The following is a 21,517-nucleotide window of genomic DNA, read 5'->3' as shown; positions in this document are numbered from 1 at the left end:
AAGGAAAAAGGAATTTATTTATGGCCGGCTGGACTCGGGAGTTTTCTGTTCAAAACCCGAGCCTCAAACAAGATTTTTGAGTTCTTTTTCTACAGAGGAAGGGCCAAATGGTTCTTTGTTTCAGTGCTCAATAAGCTTGAATTAACATATATCTTTTACATTCTAGGTAAGCTTTTAGCATGGACTTTATGCATTCCATGTAAGTTTTAGTATGGACTTCATACATTTCATGTAAGCTTTTAGCTCATTTGGTTTGCATTTTCCCTGAATATTTAAAGTTTATAGAGTTTGCATTGCTTAATTGTTTTTCCAAGACTGGAGTCATTGCCATGGTTACCAAGGGCAGGGCTGCAGCTCTTACTGTCCCACATGCACAGTTCAGGACACATACAACTCAGGTTATCTACGAAGAGATAAACAGCCTCCCACCCATAGCCCACATAACAGGAGTATAGCCAGCGGACAGATGCAGGGTTCAAGAGTATACTTAACAGACAGACTTAAGGTAGGGACTTGAACCCCAGACAGAAAGGTACCCCCCCCAAACCATGAAACAATGGAGAGGGCAGAGCAAGAGGAATAGTTTTGGAAGGAGGTTAAGCAGACTCAGACCACCAAACTAACTTCCCAGTTCGCTTCTACCTTTGTGACCTGCTCCGCCAGACAGATGTCCAGACTTGGGGCTGGAACTGTTTCTCTCTTTGAAGATTTAAAGTGCCTTTAGGGTCTGGAGTGCCAGTGAGGAAGGAAAAACCCAGACTGTCAAGCTTTTAGACCAAGAGGATCTAGTGGCCACAGATTGCTCAATTACCATGCTTACCCCTCTTGCTGGGGCCCCAGAACCTCAGGTAGTCAGAGTCTTTCAGGGACCCCTTTGTCTTTAGTCCCACCGGACTCACCACATGATACTGGGCAAAAGTGGGTTCTTTTTTCCCAATGCATCTTTAAAACCAATTCCTGGGACACCTGGTTTCAAAGAGGGAAAGAGTTTATTTGGTTGTACAAGCAAAGAAGCACAGTAGGCCTCTGGTCCAAAACTGCCTCCCTGATCTGCAGAAATTCTAATATTTTATAACATAGGGGTGCTAATGAATAATTGGGGTGGAGCTGGAGATAGGTCCATTAATTATTACTAATAATAAAAATTAAGGGGCTGAACTGGACTGATTTGTATGGTAGCAAACCAGTGTCAATCACAAGGATTTGGAATGAGGGTATACAGAACAAAGGTCAATTACAGGGTCTTATATATGGATATTAAACAGAGGTGGGTAGCTGGTTACCATGCCAGTAGTAAGTATACATTAGGGTGAGCCTAATCTATAAACAAAGGTACGGTCAATCTAGAATTACCGTCACAAAAGTAAGCATACATAAGGGTGAGTTTAAGTCAGTAACTATAAACAGGGATGAGACCAGTCTAGCTAACTTCAGTAATTTGAGCTTTCAACCTTTTGTTATTTTATAATATAAAGACATCTGTAATGATTTAGTAATCTTAATTATTACTAATTCTTTACTCTCTGTTATACCAGTTTTTGTAATATTCTTTAGAGCAAAAGATTAGACACTGCTCCAGTGTCTAATCCATCATCATATCTATCAATTTAGTTGTTGTGTTTCTGTACATGTAGAACAGCCCCTCAGTCTGTGTTTTGTCATTCATGAACTTGACATTTATTAAGAGCACAGGCTAGTAGTAAGTCCTGTGATCTTGATTTTTCTGCTGTTTCCGCTGATTTGATTCAGGTTATGCGTTTTTGGCAAGAATACCATAGACGTGATGGATCTTTTTCAGTGTATTGTACCAGGAAACACAGGATATCAGTTTGTCCCTTTATAAACTTTGATCACTTGGTTAAGAATTGTACCTTGTCTTGTTTCTCCACATAGAATTAGGATTTTTCCTTTTTAAATTAATAAGTATCTTGTGGGAAGATACTTTGAGACCATATAAGTATCCTGTTTCTCATCATTTTTTCACCCACTCACTTTATTATCTCTTTGTTACCGGATTTCATTTAGGTTCTTTGACTACGCTGGAGAAATGAATCTCAAGAGCACATCGGGTGAGTTAGGCCAGTAATTTATTTAGGTAGGGAGGGAAGAGAAATGGGAGAAAATAGCAGATCAGGGGTCCCAGGTAGATAGGAAGGGGCTGAAAAGTGGTAAAGAGGGTTGATTTACATGCTACAGTTTCCCATTATAGGTTATAAATGCCCAGGTTTTACTTACATGGTGATCCAAGTGGGAGAGAGGCAGCTGGAGTCCGGGTACAGAAGCAAGAGAGCTTGACAGAGCAAGAGAGCTCATTCAGGCCTTGTGCCTGACTTTTGAACTGTTAATTATCCCACCCCTTTGCTAATGGCAGGGGAGGAGTTCCAGCTCTTTACTCTTTTGATTGTTTATTTCCCCCATCAGTCTCCCAGGAGGGCCCAGTGATAAAGTCCTTAGCGAGTATCCGGGCTTCTCCTGGCTTCAGGAAGAAGTCTTCTAAGTGGCAGAATCTTGGGGAGGGTCTTCCAGCAGCCATCTTGGGGTTGCTGATGTCCACATGGACTTCTTGCCAGGTTCCAGATCCATCTATTGATTCCCTATTTTACTAGCCTGCTTCACCTTCACAGTTTGTCCCTGAATCAATTATTATGGTGATGATTGCTAAATGATAATTCTGTAAAGAAAAGCTTTCCTTCTTACTTGCTTGCTTATGTATGTATGTATGTCTTAACTCATAGATTTGTATTTAATTCAGTGGATTATAAATCATTACTATTATTACTTATTTTATGTTCAGACTGTCCCAGATTTGACTAATGGGATCTCCTTCATGCTTTCTCCTATGTCCTTTTAACATGTCCTTACCATACTTTGAGCACTTCTTGATTTATGACAACAAAATGTTTTCAGGTTCATCTTGTACTTTCCCTGTTCCATCCCTGGAATCACCCATTTTTTCAAGAAGCTCCATGTCCTTTTAGCGGGGTATTGTATTAAGAAACCAAGGTCTAGGCATTAGATGTACTTATTGGCACTGGCGACTAGGATATCTTTACTTCTAGTCCCTTTCAACTAGTTCAAATATTATATAAGCTAGTTGCCCTACTCTCATGAAGTTGTTATTCATTTGAAGTATAGTTGGATTCATGTGTTTCTGTTTGTATTTAGCCTCTACCCAGTCTTCACTAATGTTATTTGTTTGTTTTTTACTGCATAAAACATTAACATGGTCCCAAAAGTCAGAACTGTATGAAAAGGTAAACTTAGAACAGTTTACCTTTCAAAACCAGTCCAGAACCTAGACAAAATCCTGTTTTGTCTAGGTTCTTGACTGTGCTGCAGAAATGAATTTCAAGAGTACATGCGGTGAGTTAGGCCAGTAATTTATTCAGGCAAGGAGGGATGAGAAATGGGAGAAAATAACAGACCATGGGTCCCAGGTAGAGAGGAAAGGGCTGAAAAGTGATGAAGCAGGCTGATTTACAGACTACAATTCCCCATTTTAGATTATAAATGCCTACATTTTACTTGTGTGGCCATCATGGCAGAGGAAAAATGGCAAGAACAGGGCACAGAGGCAGGAACAGGGGTCCAAAAGCGAGGGAGAGCTCATTCAGGCCTCATGCTTGCTTTTTGAACTGTTAATTATTCCACCTCTTTGGTCATGGCAGGGGAGGAGTCCCAGCTGTTTGTGGTTTTGATTGATTACCCCACCCATCAATCCCCCATGAGGACCCAATGATAAAGTCCTTGGGGAATGTCGAGGGCTTCTTCCGTCTTCCAGGGTAAGTCTTGTTCTGGATGGGGGGAACTTCTAGCAGCCATCTTGGATGTTATTGATGTCCATGTGGACTTCTTGCCAGGTTCCGGATCTATCCATTGATTCCCTGTCTTACTAGCTGGCTTCAGTTGTTTTATCCATCCATCTCTTCTACCTATTTCCAATATTCTTTCTATACTGGGTTGTTTTTTTTTTTAATTCCTCTTCCCTTTTACATAAAAGGTAACATACATAGACATTCTTTTGCACTTTGTTTTTTTCACATAACAATTTATCCTGGTAATCACTCCTTATCAGTTCATAGAAAACGTCCTGATTATTTTTTTTTTTATATATATAGCTGCATGATACTCCATTATGTGAATGTAGCATGGTTTATTTAGCCACTCTTCCATCCTTTGTATTGGTCCTTAGGTTCTTTCCAGTATTTAGCAATTACAAATAACTAATAATCTTATGGATATGTTATGTATTGTTTGTGGTTATATTTAGGGTAAATTCCTAGAAGAGGGAATTCCTAGAAGATAAATGCATATATAGTTTGGGTAGATATTGCCAAATTATCCTGCCATGAAGGTTTTACTAATTTGCATTTTTACTAGCAATGTGTGAGAGTGTCTGTTTCCCAACTGCTGCTCCAATAAAATGGACTGATATACTCTTTAATTTTTGCCATATTTAATATGTGAGAAATAGTATCTTAGTGTCATTTTAAATTGCATTTTACAGTGAGATTGAGTGCCTTTTTATGTTTTAAGTATGGCTATTTCTTGAAAATGGGGTTTTGTCTGTCATATCTACTGGTTATTGTTGGGGTATATAAAGGCTACCTATTTCTATGTGATTCTACTACCTTCCTGAGTCCTTTATTATTCTATTTATTTTTATCATTGACAGTCTAGAGTTTCCTGATATATATAGCAATTTTTCATTTCTTATGTCTCTAATTGATTTCTGTTATGTTGGCTAATAACCCCCAATTCATGGTTAAATAGTAGTGAAGATACCGGATATCTGCTTTGTATTTTATCTTATTAGAAATACTTCCAGGGAAACGGACTTTGGCCCAGTGGTTAGGGCGTCTGTCTACCACATGGGAGGTCCGTGGTTCAAGCCCCGGGCCTCCTTGACCCACGTGGAGCTGGCCCATGTGCAGTGCTGATGCGCGCAAGGAGTGCTGTGCCATACAGGGGTGTCCCCGTGTAGGGGAGCCCCACGCGCAAGGAGTGCACCCATAAGGAGAGCCGCCCAGCGCGAAGGAGGGAGCAGCCTGCCCAGGAATGGCACCGCCCACACTTCCCGTGCCGCTGACGACAACAGAAGCGGACAAAGAAACAAGACGCAGCAAAAAGACACAGAAAACAGACAACCGGGGGAGGGTAGGGGAATTATATAAATAAAAATAAATAAATCTTTAAAAAAAAAAAAAGAAATACTTCCAGAGTTTTCCCATTAACAGACTGGCTTTAGGACTCAAGTATATTTATTTAACCAATTAAAATATGAAAGGGCAAATTACCTGTAAGCTAAGAAATAAGCCAAATTCCAATAAAGGTCCTGCTGTAAGCCTGTGGGTGCTTAGAATAGGAAGGGAGAGGCTTAGAAGATTCCATGGAAAAAAAGTAGAGTGGTTCAGAGGACTTAGGCAATGCACAAAGAGAAGAATACCCTTCAACTCCTACCCCCCAAAGAGAAACTCCAACACTAAGTACAAAGTGCTCAACACAGTTCTGGACATATTAGATCATAGCAACGGCTCTTAAAAAAGAATGAGATTAGGAGTGGAATCCTCAGAGAAGTATTGCTTCTGGGGGATAATGAGATATATAAAGTGTGGTTTCCCTTTGAGATAGGACACTGAATGAACTTAAAAAGGAAATAGAAGAAAAGGGTCAAAATTATATTAGAAACAAAGACTAAATTACAAAGTACCCAATACCCAGTATATTCATAGGAAAATGTAATAAGGACTTCTTCAACATGATAAATAGCTTATATGAGAAACCCACAGCTAACATCAATCTCAGCACTGAAAGACTGAAAGCTTTCTCCTAAGATCAGGAAGAATACCAGGTTGCCTACTTTCACCACTGCTCTTCAGCATTGTACTGGAAGTCCTCCCCAGGACAATTAAGCATGGAAAAATAAATAAAAGGAATCCGAACTAGAAATGGAAAAGGAAAACTATCTTTATTCATAGATGACATGATCCTATGTAGAGAAAATGCCAAAGAATTCACAAGAAAGCTACTAGAGCTAATAAACAGTAAAGTTGTAGGGTATAACATCACACAAAAATCACTTGTGTTTCTGTACACCTGCAATGAGCATTCTGAAAAGGAAGTTAAGAAAACAATTCCATTTACAGTAGTGTTTTAATTTGCTAAGCTCCTCAAAGTAGATACTGCGAAATGTGTTGGCTTTAACAATGGGAATTTATTAGCTTACAAGCTTACAGTTTTGAGGCTGTGAAAATGTCCAAATCAAGACTTCATCAAGATGATGCTTTCTCCCTGAAGACTGGTTGCTAGCAATCTTGGATACCTCCGTCACATGGGAAGGCACATGGAGACATCTGCCGGTCTCTCCCTTCTCTTCTGGGTTTCTTTGCTTTTAGCTTCTTGCTTCCATAGCTTTCTCTTTCTTTTTCTCTGTATTCATGCCATATATAAAAAACTCCAGTAAGAAGACTAAGACCCATCCTAGACTACACCTTAACTGAAGTAACCTATTCAAAAGGTCCTACTTAAAATAGAAATGGATTGGCTTTAAGAACATGATTTTCTAGAGTACATATAGTTTCAAACCACCACAAATAGCATGTAAAAGAATAAAATAGGCAAAAGGCGGAGTAAAAAAGTTTTACAAATGCATCCTCCACTAGAAAAAAATGAAAGAACTGTTGAAACATCATGAAGTTTTTCATTTCAGTTATTGTGTTATTCAACTCTGGTATTTCTATTTTCATTCTATTGAGAATATAAAAAAGATTCCCATATTCATTCATCGTTTTCCTCATATCCTTTCATTCTTTCTGCATTTTTCCTTCATCTCCTTAACCATGTTGAAGATCTTTTCTTTTCCCCTGGTAACACCAAATCTGGTTTCTGGATTTTTATCTTGTTCCTTTGGATGGGCCATCGCTTCCTGTTTCTTTGTTTGTCTTGTAATGTTGCACACTGTATCTTTATTGTTTTAAAGTTGTTAATTCTAGGATTTAGTCCCTGAGCTAGCTCTTCCTTAAGATGTTTTGTTTTGTTTTTTAGGTTCTGGGGCCGGGGATAGACCCTGGGCCTTGTATGTGGGAAGCCAGTGCTCAACCACTGAGCCACATTGGTCTCCTGAGTTGGTTTGTTGTTTTTAAAAGATGTACTTATTTATTTATTGCCCCCCCCTCATTATTTGAGCTCACTGTCTGTTCTCTCTATCTGCTTGTCTTCCCAAGGAACCCGTTGTTTGAGTGTGCTGTCTGTTCTGTATGTATACTTGTCTTCTCAAGGAACCGAGATTCAAAACTGGGACCTCCCATGTGGGAGAGAGGCGCTCGCTCAGTCACTCAAGCCACCTCAGCTCCCTGGTTTGTTGTGTCTCTCATTTTCTTCTTTGTGTCTCTTTGTTGCTTCATCTTGTTGTGTCAGTTTGCTGTGCTTACCCATTGTGCCAGCTCATCTTCTCCAGGAGCCCCAGAAACCGAACCCAGGACATCATATGTAGTATGTGAGAACTCAGTCGCTTGAACCACATCTGCTTCCCAAAGATTTTTATTTTATTTTACTTTATTTTTTTCTTTATTTATCACCCCCATCCCCAGGTGGTTCTCTCATCTGTCTCCTCACTGTTTACTCTCCTTTCTAGGAGGCATCAGGAACCAAACCTGGGACCTCCCACATGAGAGGCAAGCGCACAACAGACTGAGCCACACTCACTCCTCAGTTTTTTTCTTTGTTTGCTTGCTGTTTGTTTTTTTTTTTTTTTTTTTGCTTTTAGGAGGCACTAGTGATTGAACCTGGTACCTAACAAGTTGGGGCGGCAGACTTGGCCCAGTGGTTAGGGTGTCCGTCTACCACATGGGAGGTCCGTGGTTCAAACCCTGGGCCTCCTTGACCCGTGTGGAGCTGGCCCATGCACAGTGCTGATGCGCCCAAGGAGTGCCCTGCCATGCAGGGGTGTCCCCCGCGTAGGGGAGCCCCATGCACAAGGAGTGCGCCCCGTAAGGAGAGCTGCCCAGCGTGAAAGAAAGTGCAGCCTGCCCAGGAATGGTGCCGCACACACGGAGAGCTGACACAGCAAGATGACGCAACAAAAAGAAACACAGATTCCCATGCCGCTGAAAACAACAGAAGTGGACAAAAGAAGATGCAGCAAATAGACACGGAGAACAGACAAGTGGGGTGGGCAGGGGGAGGGGGGAAGGGAGAGAAATAAATAAATAAATAAATCTTTAAAAAAAAAAAAGTGGGAAAGGTGCTCAACCACTTAAGCTACATCCGCTTCTCTTTGTTTTAAGGAGGCACCGGGAACTGAGCCCAGGACTTCCCATGTGGAAAGCAGGCACTCCTCTGCTTGAGCCACATCCACTTCTGACCTTCCTTAAGTTTTTATCTGGCTAGTGATATGACAGGTTTTCTTGACTTCCAGGAGCTGATTAAAACAAACCAAAGCAAAAGCGCCTTTTGCAGTTTTTACAAGTTGGGTCTGCTTTGGCTGATGGTCTCCTTCAGAGTATAGAGTGAACTGCTACAGGTGCATCATGGAAACACAGACTCAAGCTCAAAAGAAACTTCTGGCAAATGACCAATTTATTACTTACATGGCAAAAGAGTCTAAAAGAGTGGGGGAAGCGGTCCCGTCATGTCTGGTACCCTGAGGAGGCACAACTGCTCAGGTCAGAGTAAGTGGATGGCAGCTCCACTTACCCCACTTTGCATAGGAGAGGAAAGATAAATCTGTGCTGCCAAAGGTGGGATATTTATACAACCCAAGGCAAGGGTCCCTGCCACAGGGAAACCCTGCCTTATTAAGCATCTGGGGCTGCTTGTTCCTGATTTCCAGGTTTAAGGTCTGGTTGGGCTTATTAGACCCAACATCTCCCACAGTTTGTGGAATAGAAATAGATGGAAACACACTGAAACATCGATGCACCATAGAAAAGGAAGGGGGTGATGGTTTAGGTGAGGACTAGTAGATGGTCTCTGAGCCTGTGTCCTTGTCTTCTCCAGTACAGAGTTTAGCCCTTCTATTAATATCAGTCCCAGGTAAATTATAAGTGCAGGGTCTTTCTGCCTTACTTGAGCCAGCTTAGGGCCATGGAGCCTGCTTCTTTTCCTGGCTTGTGCTTGCGAGTGGCTTTAGGAATTCCCTGTTTAGAGTTTGTAGGAGTTCCAATGAAAGTTCCTCCACCCTTTGAAATAGAAATCTAGTTTTTCCTTGTACACATTTGACCATCCCTTTATTTTTAGATTTTCTGATTCTTTTTTGTTTTAGATGTGTCTCTTATATACAGGATATATTTGGTTTTTGCTTTGTGATACAAGTCTTTTTCCTTTAATAGGTAAATTAAGTCCACTCACATTTATTGTATGATTGTTATGTGTAATTATGTTATTATGTTTCTTATGTTTTATTTGCTGTGTTTTTCTTTTTTTTTTTTTTTTTTTTTTAAAGATTTATTTATTTATTTAATTTCCCCCCCTCCCCTGGTTGTCTGTTCTTGGTGTCTATTTGCTGCGTCTTGTTTCTTTGTCCGCTTCTGTTGTCGTCAGCGGCACGGGAAGTGTGGGCGGCGCCATTCCTCGGCAGGCTGCTCTTTCTTTTCATGCTGGGCGGCTTTCCTCACCGGCGCACTCCTTGCGCGTGGGGCTCCCCCACGCGGGGGCACCCTTGTGTGGCAAGGCACTCCTTGCGCGCATCAGCACTGCGCAATGGCCAGCTCCACACGGGTCAAGGAGGCCCGGGGTTTGAACCGCGGACCTCCCATATGGTAGACGGACGCCCTAACCACTGGGCTAAAGTCCGTTTCCCTGCTGTGTTTTTCAACATGATTTGCTTTCTTTGCTGTTTTATTTTAGTAATTTATTTTACTATCTAGAAAAGTGTATTTTTCCTTTATTGGTTATGTTTGTACTTATTCATTTAAAAATAAAATAATAGCAAACATTGGTTGAGTTTTTACTATATACTACATACTATGTATGGTAAATGCCTTACACAAACCATTTCTTAATCTTTACAACTACCTATGAAGTGGATACTATTCTTTTCCCGATTTTATAAATGAGGAAACTGATTCGAAGCAAGGTCCAGTAACTTGCCCAAGGTCACGCAGAAATAAGTGGTAAAGTCAGAATCTAAACATAGATAGTCTGATCCCAGAGCAGAAAAAAAACAAAACACTTTAACATGGCATAACTGACATACAGCAGTAAACTGCACATATTTTAAGTGTACGATCTTGTCCTCCCCTCCACCACCCCTACCACCTCCCACCGTTCAGGCAACCACTGATTACTGTATCTTTTCTCTAGCTTCTTTGAAGGTGTTTTTGGTGATGGTGCTTTGTTTTGTTTTCTTTTCTTTAAATCTTTTGTTTTAGCAGTTTGATTATGATTTGTCTAGACATGGTTTTATTTTATTTGGTGTACTGAGCTTTAATTCTGTAAATGTATATCTTTCACCGTTTATGGGAAATGTGGATATCATTTCTTCAAATATTTCTTTGCGCCAATCTCTTTCTCCTCTTTTTCTGGGATTCCATTTATACTTGTTAGATCTTTTAAAACTGTCCCACAGGTCCTTGAGGCTCTGTTCATTTTTTTTTTCTTCCAGTTTTTTTTTTTTTTCATGTTCTTTAGATCAGTTCATTTCTATGCTAGGTTCATTGACTCTTCTGTCATCTCTTTTTTGTCATTGAGCCCATCCAGTGAATTTACTTCAAATATATTTTTCTGACTTAAATGTCTGTTTGGTTCTCTTTTATGGTTTCTATTTCTTTGTTGATGTTTCCTATCTTTTAATGCATTTCAAGTGTATTTTCCTTTTCCTCATGGAACATAGTTGTCATAGCTGCTTTAAACTCTGATAATTCAAACATCTGCTTCATCTTGTCATTGGAATCTGCCGATTCATTGTTGTTTTTTTCCTTGATAGTTCATTTTTACCTTGTTCTTTTGAGTTTTGGATAATTATGGATTATATTCTGGGCTTTGAAATATTCTGGACAATGATAAATAGATTCTGAGTTCTGTTATAGTCTTCTGGAGAATACTGATAGTTTTTTTGTTTTTGTTTTTGTTTTTGTTTTTAAGTAGGTATTCAACCCAGTTAGGTTCAGACTATAAATTCTGTCTCATCTTCCATCAGCTTTGTCTCTCCTTCTGTCAGTCCAGTCATTCCTATCTTCTTTAAACATTAGCTATGCAGGTTTGGGTTTCTCTCACATATGTGTGGTTCAGGGATTAGACTGAGGCTTGTGAGGTTTCATACAAAGAAATGTGGGAATCCTCTTTTCTAGCTCCCTTCCCTTCACCTCTGCCCCCACTTGCCCTTGTTCTCTGGGCCATAAAGATAGAAAAATAGTAGAGTTTCTGTTTGGAGTTTTAGCCCAGAAACTGGTTCCCACTCTCAGGACAAAGCCATTAAACGGCAGGGAGGGGAAAGTGTGACAAAATAAAACTAGAAACTCACCCTTGTGTCATTTGCTTTTCTAAATTTTGATTACCTTCCACAGTCAACTTGCTTTTGTTTACCTTTCACAGTCCTCAGGGGTGTGTATGTGTGTTTGGTCTGGAGTTAATAGTTGTAGACAGTGAGAGGGATGGTCTGTCACCTATCCATTGCATCTTATAGACTTTACCATGTATCTCCTTAGCAGAAACAGAACTCCCATTTGTATGTTTTTTTTTTTTTCTTTTCCTCCCGGTTTGTATACATTTTGGTGGATGTGTTGGGAGATTTGAATTTATGTATCCATTATTACTTCTGCTACCTTGGGTAGTCAGTTTTGAGTTTTTTCTCTGTATCCAGCCTAATATTTCTTACATTTTTTTCTGTACTGACTTCTTGATATATTATATTATTTAGGTAAAAGAAATACATTCTTTTTAGTTTTCCATAGTTCTATTATCTACAAGAAAGTATGTTCTAAGAACTGTTAACAGGAATTTTAAGTAAATAAAAAATCTTGTATTATGGAAATATCTTTATTGCATTCATTTCGTGTATTTTTAATTTAAAGTTAGGTCAGAAACATTTAATAGGAAAAAACTGTCATAGTTTCCTGGCTGCCGAAACAAATTGGCTTAAATAATGGAAATTTGTTGGCTCACAATTTCGAAGCTAGGAGAAGCCCAAAGTCCAGGTGTCAGCAAGGCAGTCCTTTCTCCCTGAAAACTATAGTGTTCGGGTCTGTCTGCCAGCAATCCTGGGTCCTTGGCTTTTCTGTCACGTGGCAGTGTTCATGGTGGCCTCTCCTGACTTCTCTGGGTTCCATTGACTTCCAGCTTCTTCCTGTTGTGCTGTCTCTCTCTCTTTTTCTGAATTTTGTTCTGCTTATAAAGGACTCCAAAAATAGGATTAAAACCCATTCTGATTCAGTTGGGCCACACTTTAACTGAAGTAACCTCATCAGAAGGTTCTATTTACCATAGATTCACACCCACAGGAATGGGTGAAGTTTAAGAATATGTTTTTGTGGGGTACATTACTCCAAGCCACTGCAGTCACTATGAATTTCAAATGGGCTTATTCTAGGTGGGAAAAAGTTACAAAATTTTCAACATCCTCAATAGTGTATACAAAAAAAATAGTGTATGTTTTTATATCTTTGTCTATATAAAGGGCATAAAATATTTTAATCCAAAAATAGCCATATGAATTTGATCATATGTGCTTTGATGTAGTTCTCAAGATTGTCATGAAATTTAAATGGGTTCATGTTTTATACATGCATTTGTATGCAATCTAAGAGACTAATGTGGTTCTAAAAAGGACCTTTTGCTTTATGATCTGTGTACTGTTTTAATTATTAATGACCCAAAACTTGATGTGTGAGAGATGAACATTATAAAGTTAGAATATTAACTTCTAATTTTTTCTTTTCAGATGGTCTTCTTGTTGTTGGCGTTCACTCGGCTAAGTTTCCAAATGAAAAAGTCCTGGATAATATTAAGAGTGCTGTTCTTCGATATAATATCACTCACCCCGTGGTTAACGATGCAGATGCCAGCCTTTGGCAAGAGCTAGAAGTGTCTTGTTGGCCAACTGTAGTCATACTTGGACCCCGTGGAAACATGTTATTTTCTTTGATTGGAGAGGGACATAAAGATAAATTGTTGTTATGTACTTCAGTTGCTTTAAAGTATTACAAAGACAGGGGACAAATCAGAGATAATAAAATTGGAATAAAACTCTATAAAGATACTTTACCACCTTCACCATTGTTATTTCCTGGCAAAGTAACAGTAGACATTGCTAATGATAGATTAGTAATAGCAGACACTGGACATCATAGAATTTTGGTTGTCTGGAAGAATGGACAAATTCAATACAGCATTGGAGGTAAAGTTTGCTTCTAATTATGATATATAATGTGTTTTACAATTTAAAAATGGTTTAAGTAATATTTAAAAGAAATTTACAAAGATCTAAATAAAGAAGGATAATATACATTAACGTTTAGCTTCATCATGAAATTTTGTTAATTAAATGTGCGGTATCAGAGTTAACTTCTTCTTGCTCCTTCACAAAGAAAACAAACAAAAATACCACTCAGATTAAAAAGAGGGAATCTTAGGTTATGGCTTTAAAGTATGTTTGCATATCCCCATCTTGTTTTGTATTTTTTTATATAAAACTACCACATTATTGTGTATTTTGAAAGTAAAATGTACATTTTAGATTACATACATTTTAAATGGAAGTATTATAGTTCAGTATCCATCAGAATGTAGCCATATCTTTTTTAAAACCAGGACAGTATCCCCAGAAAGTTGAGATTTGGATTTTAAAATAAGTGAGAACTTATACATATTCTTAACTTTTTCCCCTTTCTTCCATAAGAACTTTAGGATACTTGTGAATCCACTCCCTTTGGGTCTAGTAAAATAAGTATCATGCAAATATAGATCATTTTGTTCCATATCTTCCTGATCTCAGATCTAAAAATGTTTTTTTTTACATCTACAAAATGAATAAAATCTATTAAGTACAGTCTTATTAATCCTGCTTATCCAGACTAAACTGACATCTAACCACATACTAGCCAAAGAGAAAAGTACTCATCTCTTTGCAATTCTGCATTAGTAACACATGTAATGTTATTAATACATAAAGTAGGGATATCTGAATGCCTAATGCAAATAATTCTATTTCTAAGCCCTAACATACTGTTTAGTATGCCATGATACTGTTTCCTCAGTGTGTATCTGTGTGTGTTTTGTTTTGTTTTGTTTTGGCTACTTGGTATTTTGATTTATGGCAGATAATTATGAGAATTGTTACTAAGAAACAGTCTGGGGGGAGCAGATGTGACTCAAGCAATTGAGCTCCTCCCTTCCACATGGGAGGTCCTGGGTTCTGTTTATTGCCTTCTGGAGAAGACAAGACAGTGAGCTGGCACAATAGTCTAGCACAGTGAGTTGACACAACAAGATGACACAACAAGGAGACACAGAGGAAACGCAATGAGAGACACAACAAAGCAGGGAGCTGAGGTGGCTCAAGCAATTGAGCGCCTCTCTTCCACAAGGGAGGTTCTGGGTTCGGTTTCTGGTGCCTCCTAAAGAGAAGGCAAGCAGACACAGAGAGCACACAGCAAATGGACACAGAGAGTAGATAGCAAGTACAAACAATTGGGGGCAGGGGGAAATAAATATAATAAATCTTTAAAAAGAAAATAGTCTGGATAGCAGCTTGAATTTGAATGATTTTAACCAGTTTTTAACAAATTCTAAAATTTTCAAAACATTGTAGGTAAATATTCTTTGTTAAATAGAAAAACAACAGCATGCTGGTTTCTCAAACCATGTTTCTATTATAATAATACTTTTATTTTATGATATATTAATAGTTTTTCTTTAGTTTTTAAAAATTTATATATCCTAATCAAATACACTTGGGAAATACTGATTTCATGTGGTTTAGCAGATTTTTGTTGTTAGTGTGGCAGGACTTCTAAAATCTTTTACTTTGCTAATATGCCTCATGAATATCCAAGAGGAGGTTATAGTACACAATATTTTCTGATATAAATCAGAAATAGGTTTCTGACTAGAGCTCTTCTTTTTATTCCCCAAGGAAATGATAACAACAATAAAAAACAACAACAATAATAATAGTGAACACTTAGTGCTTACTGTATGCCTGACACTGTCCTTAGCACTTTACATATATTAACTCATTCAGCTATCACTAATATGAGGTAGGTACTATTACTAGTCCCACTTTATAGAAAAGGAAACAGACATAGAGAACTTGCCCAAATCATCAGCTAGGAAGAGTTAAAGCTGAAATTGAACCAAATTTGTTGGACCCTAGAAGTCATGTTCCTAATCATAACATTACATTAACATCTGGGACATTGGGGTTTTGCAAAGCATAGTTTATGAATACTGGTTTTGAGACTTTATATGGCTTGTTCTCTAGTCACAGAAATAACAATTATATTTTATTGTTATGTACTCTATACTCCTGGAACTCTAGAAGCATTTAAAGCCAAGAAGTAGGCCATTAGACTACACTCATCTTTGTCTAGATCATTCTCTCTTAAAATGTATATGAAGTATAGAAAAAATGAAATAGTAAATAAACGGGTGTTTTAACCTGGGATGCTTGGACTCTAAGAAATACATGAATGCCTCTCAGGGGAGCTAGGAACCCCTTGAAATTGTAACATTTTATCAAAATGTATGTTTTCCTAGGAAGAAGTTTAATAATTTTCAATCCTCTATTAGAGGATTATATCATTCAAATTGTTAAAAACCATTCCTCTAGATACTGAAAAAATTATTTTTAACTTTGTCTAGTTAGTAAAAATAATGCTTTTAAGATGATTTCCTGTATTATATGCTATTAAAGTGTACTCTTAACCATTATATGATATGCCGTATCATTAGCAAAACTCACATATGAGAAAAATGGGTATCTTTGGAAACATTTTGGATAGATGTATCATGTTATTTATGTTAAAATTTGCACATTAAATACAAATTTTATTTATTTATTTTGGTTTATCTTGTGATCACTCTTTAAGTGAGAAAAATCTTTGTCTTATTGACTAACTTGTCTTTTAGGACCTAACCCTGGAAGAAAAGATGGAACATTTTCAGAGTCAGCCTTTAATTCACCACAGGGTGTAGCCATAATGAATAATATCATATATGTGGCAGATACTGAAAACCACCTTATAAGAAAGGTAATTTTCTATTTTAAATTTTAAAAGTTTTAATACTTTTAATCAGAAAAACTGATATTTATTTGCTACGTTAAGTATTTGAAGTTAAAATGTGATATTATGTGCCTCAACATATATCCTTATTCAGATTTTTTCAGAGGTATTTGCTTTAGTTTTATTCCTAGGTATCTTTGTCTTTCTGTGTGTCAGCCTGTAGTTGTCACAGAAGAATATATTAAGTCATTAAAAAAAAATTCTGTATATCAAAGTCATTTGCTTAATCACCCTTATTTTGAGGCATTTTCTTAACCACTATTTACAAAGTAATTTTTTGTCCTTTTTCAGTTAAACTTCCTGATTCCGAGAAAACAATTATATTGCTCTCCTTCCCTTCAGCTCTTATGCCTGCCTGGAAACACTTGGTTAATTAGTCTTAAAATTGTTTTATCTCATTATAATAATACTCTGTATTCTTGTTAAAAAACAAAAAATTCAACTTATGCATAAAGGTAAAAAAGTCAAAGTCCTCTGAATGTCAATGCCAACTTTCCAAAGGTAACTAGCCACTCTTAACATTTGTCTTTTCAGAAATTCATGTACAAATAGGTTTATATTTAAAAAGGCTTTCTCTAGAGAATCTTTTTTAAAAAATGGAATAATATAATACATGTATATTCTGCATTTTTAAAAATTTAACAGTGTTATCTTAGGCATCTTTCCTTATTAGCCACATGAATGATACGATGGCATAATATGTCACTATAGCTATATCTGCTTATTTTCAGCAGTTCCTTTTTGATGGCTCTTTTGACTCTAGTCTATTGGTCTTTAAGTTGACATCTATTTGGAAAATAAGAGACATAACCCATGTCTAAATGGGTATGATTTCAGATACTTCCCTGTTTTTTAAATATATACAGCATATATACTGCAGTGTACATCTCCACAAAGGAAAGAAATTGTTTTCTTCACAGCTGAATTCCTAAGAGAACACCTAGAAAGGGTTCAAACCCAGGGCCTCCTGATCCGTGTGGTGAGCTGGCCTACAAATAGTGCTCATGCACACAGGGAGTGCCATGCCACACAGGGGTGTCCCCATGTAGGGGAGACCCACGCGCAAGGAGTGCGCCCCATAAAAAGAGCCGCCCAGCGCGAAAGAAGTGCAGCCTGCCCAGGAGGGGCACCACACACACAGAGAGCTGACGCAGCAAGATGACACAACAAAAAGAGACACAGATTCCCGGTGCCACTGACAAGAATATAAGCAGACACAGAAGAACACACAGCAAATGAACACAGAGCAGACAACTGGGGTGGAGGGGGGAGGGTGGGGAAGGGGAGAGAAATAAATTTAAATATCTTTAAAAAAATAAAAAATGAAACATTTACTTATTGAAAGTCTTCTTAGATACTTTAATATGCTAATGTATTATGACTCTCTCAGAAAAAGGGGATATGTATACAGTATTTTTAAACTTACTTGACCAAGGCACTCTTTTTTAGGTAGAGCTGCTCATAGAACTAATGGTTCCATAATATATACTCTGGAAATAGTTCCATTACCTAGTCCTTAAATGTTAATATTCCTTTATCATTAATATCTTTTTGAAGTTGTATGCTTCTGAAATTAACAAAGTATTATAACATCAGTCTGTTGAAGTAGTAAGATATTTAACTGATAGCTGTTAGGGAGTACTTGCCTTTCTTTTTTAATTGTACTTTATCTCTCCTGCTTTAGAACTTAATTGGTTATGGAGTAATGACCACGACATGCGGTACTTCAAATAAATGGGCATTAAGTAGCATAATCAAAACAAATTTAGGTTACCTGAAGTTGTTTTTATATTATCAGACTTAGTTTCGTGTCTGCGAAAATAGGAAAAGAAGTGAAATTATTTTCCCTCTTACAGTATTTTTTTCAGGTTGCCATAACTAGTTTTTGTGTGTTTTTTCCCTTTTTCCCTCCCCCTCCCCCGCCCCACTGTTTTTGCTGTGTGTGTCCATTCGCTGTGTGGTCTTCTCTGTTTCTTTTTTTGTCTTCTTATCTTTCTACTCTAGGATTTACCAGGATTTGATCCTGGGGATCTCAGATGTGGAGAGAGGTCCCTGTCAATTGTGCCACCTCAGTTCCTGGTCTCTGCTGCACTTCATCTTGACTCTCCCATTCATCTCTCTTTTGTTGTGTCATCATCTTGCGCAAAAACTAGCTCACCGTGTGGGTACTTGCGCAGGAACTTGACTCACCACGCGGGCAGTCAGCTCACCATCTGGGCACTGGCTCGCCCTGCAGACATGCTTTCTCTTCTTTTTCACAAGGAGACCCCAGGGATCGAACCTGGGTCCTCCCATATGGTAGGCAGAGGCCCTATCATTTGAGCCACATCTGCTTCCCCTCTTACTGTATTTTATTTTCATTTAAGGCCTTATTTGCAAAAGATCAAGTTGATCATACTCCTGTATTCACACCTCACATTGTTCTGTACAAGACTTCTCTCTTATTTAGATTATTTATTAATTTATATATTTTCTTCCATCCCCATTCCCCACTCTCACTGCCATTCCCCCTACATAAACACACCCATAGACAACCATTCTAATATGTGTAATGCTTTTTGTTCTGTGTCCTTGTAAAATATATAGTGTTGTTTGTGTTTTAAACAACTTTATTGCTATTTATTTTACATATCATAAGAGTCACTCATTTCACATGTACAAGTCAATAATTTTTAGTAACTTTCCAAGTGGTATAGCCATTATCATAAATCAGTTTTAGAACATATTTATCCTCTCAATGAGAACCAAAGCCATCAGTCCCCAGGATGTACAAGAAAGGGGCAAGTGAGTGCCTATCTGGGAGGGTAAAGAACCCTTATGCCCAAACATCGTTAATCCCTATTCCCAACCCCAGTCCTAAGCAACCATGAATCTACTTTCTATTTTTATAAGCCTACCTTTTCTAACATTTCCTATTAATAGAATTATATAATATACAGTCTCTTGTGTCTGGCTTCTCTCATTTCACGTAGTATTTTTATGGTTCATCTATGAAATAGTACATTTCAGTAGTTTGTTTCTTTTTACTGCTGATAGTATTCTGTTGTATGGATAAACCATATTTTGTTTATATTCACAGTTGATAGACATTTAGGTTTATTCCAGTCTTTGGTTTTATTAATAATGCTGCTATGAATATTAAGTGTTCAAGTCTTTGTACAAATGAAACATATTTTCATTTCTCTTGAGTAGATACTTAGGAGTAGAATTGCTGGGTCATATATTTTATGTTTAATATTTTGAGAAAAGACTAAATTCTGAAGTGATTGTACCATTTTATGCTCCCACCAGAGATGTATGAAGGTTCTTGTTTCTTCATACCCTCTTCAGTATTTGTCATCATCTGTTTTACTTATTACAGACATTCTAGTAGTTATGAACTGATATCTCATTGTAGTTTTAATTTGCATTTCACTAATGGTTAAGAATGTTGAGCATCTTTTTATGCTTATTGGCCATTCATATATATTCTCTGCTGAAATTTCTTTCGTGTGTTTTGCCTGTTTTTTGATTGGTTTGTTGTATTGTTGAGTTGTAAGAGTCATCTATATATTCTAGATAGAAGTCTTTTATCAGATAGATGTTTTGCAGATATTTTCTCTCAGTGTGTTACTTGTCTTTTCATTTTCTTAATGGTGTCTCTTGAAGTGCAGAAGTTTTGAATTTTGATGAAATCCAACTTATACATTTTTTTCTTTCATGGGCTTTGCTTTTGATGCCATATTAAGAAATCATTGCCATATTAAGAAAGATGTTTTTCCCCTCTTTCGTATTCTAAAGTTTTACCTTTTTGACTCTTACTTTACATCATGATCCATTTCAAGTTAATGTTTGCATATAGTGTAAAGTAAAGATCTAAGTTCATCTCTTTGTATGTGAAGATCTAGTTACTATAGCACCATTTGTTGAAAAGACTATATTTTTCCCAATGAATTACCTTGGCACCTTTGTCAAAAATAAGTTGACTATGGATATAAAATTTATGTCTACATTCAGTTCTGTTCATTGATTTATGTCTGTTCTTACACTGGTAACTATAGCGTGTACATGTGTTTATCATTCACAGAAATGGTTTTATGGTAAAAACCTCGTTCTAGTCCTTATTTTTTTTACTTAGCACTATGTTTTAAAGATCCATCTAGATTACTTTGTGTATATCTGGCCCAATGTTCCTAGCTCCTTTATGATGTTGTGTTGTATACCTTCACGTACCACATTTTACTTATTTCTATATTGATGAACTCTAACTCTCTACCTCCACAAATAATGCTGTTGGATACTCTTGTACATTTCTTCTTGTAGGCTTCTGTGAGTATTTTCTGAAATAGTTATCCAGATTGCTTAGTAATGGAGTTTATGTTCAGCCCAAGAGTGGCTGAACCATTTATACTACCAACAATCACACATATGGAGTTTTATAATCCCACATCTCTTTCATTGGCACTGTCCACCCTTCCGATTTTGTGTGTGTACCAATCTAATGGTGGATAAGGGATATCTTAAATTTCATTTAATTACTAACTTTAAACATCATTTAATATGCTTATTACTAATTTTTTCTTCTGTGAATTATTTGTTAATAATTTTGTCTGTTTTTCCATTAAATTCCTGTTTCTTATGATTTCCAAGAATTCTTCATATATTATAGATATTAATCTCTTGTCAGTTTTGACTTGCCATGTATCTTCTCCCAGCCTTTCATGTCTGGTAACATCCACAGTCTCCTTTGTTGAACAGAAATCTTTAATTTTGATGTAATCAGATCCATTAAATTTTTAAAGCAATGGTTTAAGCTTGGCAGATTTTATGTTCTTTAACTGCTAGATAACTTCCACAGGCTGGAAGAAAATAATCCCCAAACATATCCATCAAAAGACTAGTATCCATGGCACTTAAAGAATTCCTACAGCTGAAAATTAAGACAGCTCAATCCAAAATGAATCAAAGATTTGAACACACATTTCTCAAAAGATGTAAGAATGTTCACAAGCACATAAAAAATACTTAAAATCTTGAGATATGAAGGAAATGTGAATTAAAACCACAGTGAGATACCACTATACATCCAGAATGGTTAAAATTTAAAAGACCAACAACATTGTTAGCAATAATGTGGAGCAGCTGGGACTTACATGTACAGGTGGGAATGTAAAGTGGCAGACCGTTGTGGAAAAGTTTCTGGCAATTTCTTATCGAACATATAGGAAAGCAGATGGGGCTCAAGCAACTGCACTCCCATCTACCATATAGGAGGTCCAGGGTTTACTACCCAGGGCCTCCTGGTGAAGGCAAGCTGG

At 37.4% G+C, this 21,517-nt stretch overlaps 1 protein-coding gene across 3 annotated transcripts in view; it reads left to right on the top strand.

Moving 5' to 3' along the window:
- The window catches only part of NHLRC2 (NHL repeat containing 2), an 85,862-nt gene that overhangs the window by 27,962 nt on the left and 36,383 nt on the right, over window positions 1-21,517 (top strand). The window contains exons 3-6 of one of the 3 annotated variants that reach the window (XM_071215661.1): window positions 2,026-2,069; window positions 3,669-3,782; window positions 12,878-13,333; window positions 16,066-16,187. In XM_071215661.1, the coding sequence (XP_071071762.1) occupies window positions 3,755-3,782; window positions 12,878-13,333; window positions 16,066-16,187 (606 nt within the window). In that variant the 5' untranslated portion in view covers window positions 2,026-2,069; window positions 3,669-3,754. The remainder of the gene's footprint in view (window positions 1-2,025; window positions 2,070-3,668; window positions 3,783-12,877; window positions 13,334-16,065; window positions 16,188-21,517) is intronic. The other 2 variants (XM_071215662.1, XM_058298359.1) reach the window with 2 other exon arrangements.

Source organism: Dasypus novemcinctus, chromosome 6 (assembly GCF_030445035.2).
Source record: "Dasypus novemcinctus isolate mDasNov1 chromosome 6, mDasNov1.1.hap2, whole genome shotgun sequence".
Taxonomy (NCBI): domain Eukaryota; kingdom Metazoa; phylum Chordata; class Mammalia; order Cingulata; family Dasypodidae; genus Dasypus; species Dasypus novemcinctus.
The sequence above is the reverse complement of the archived record's forward strand: the minus strand, read 5'-3'. Positions and strand labels throughout refer to the sequence as shown.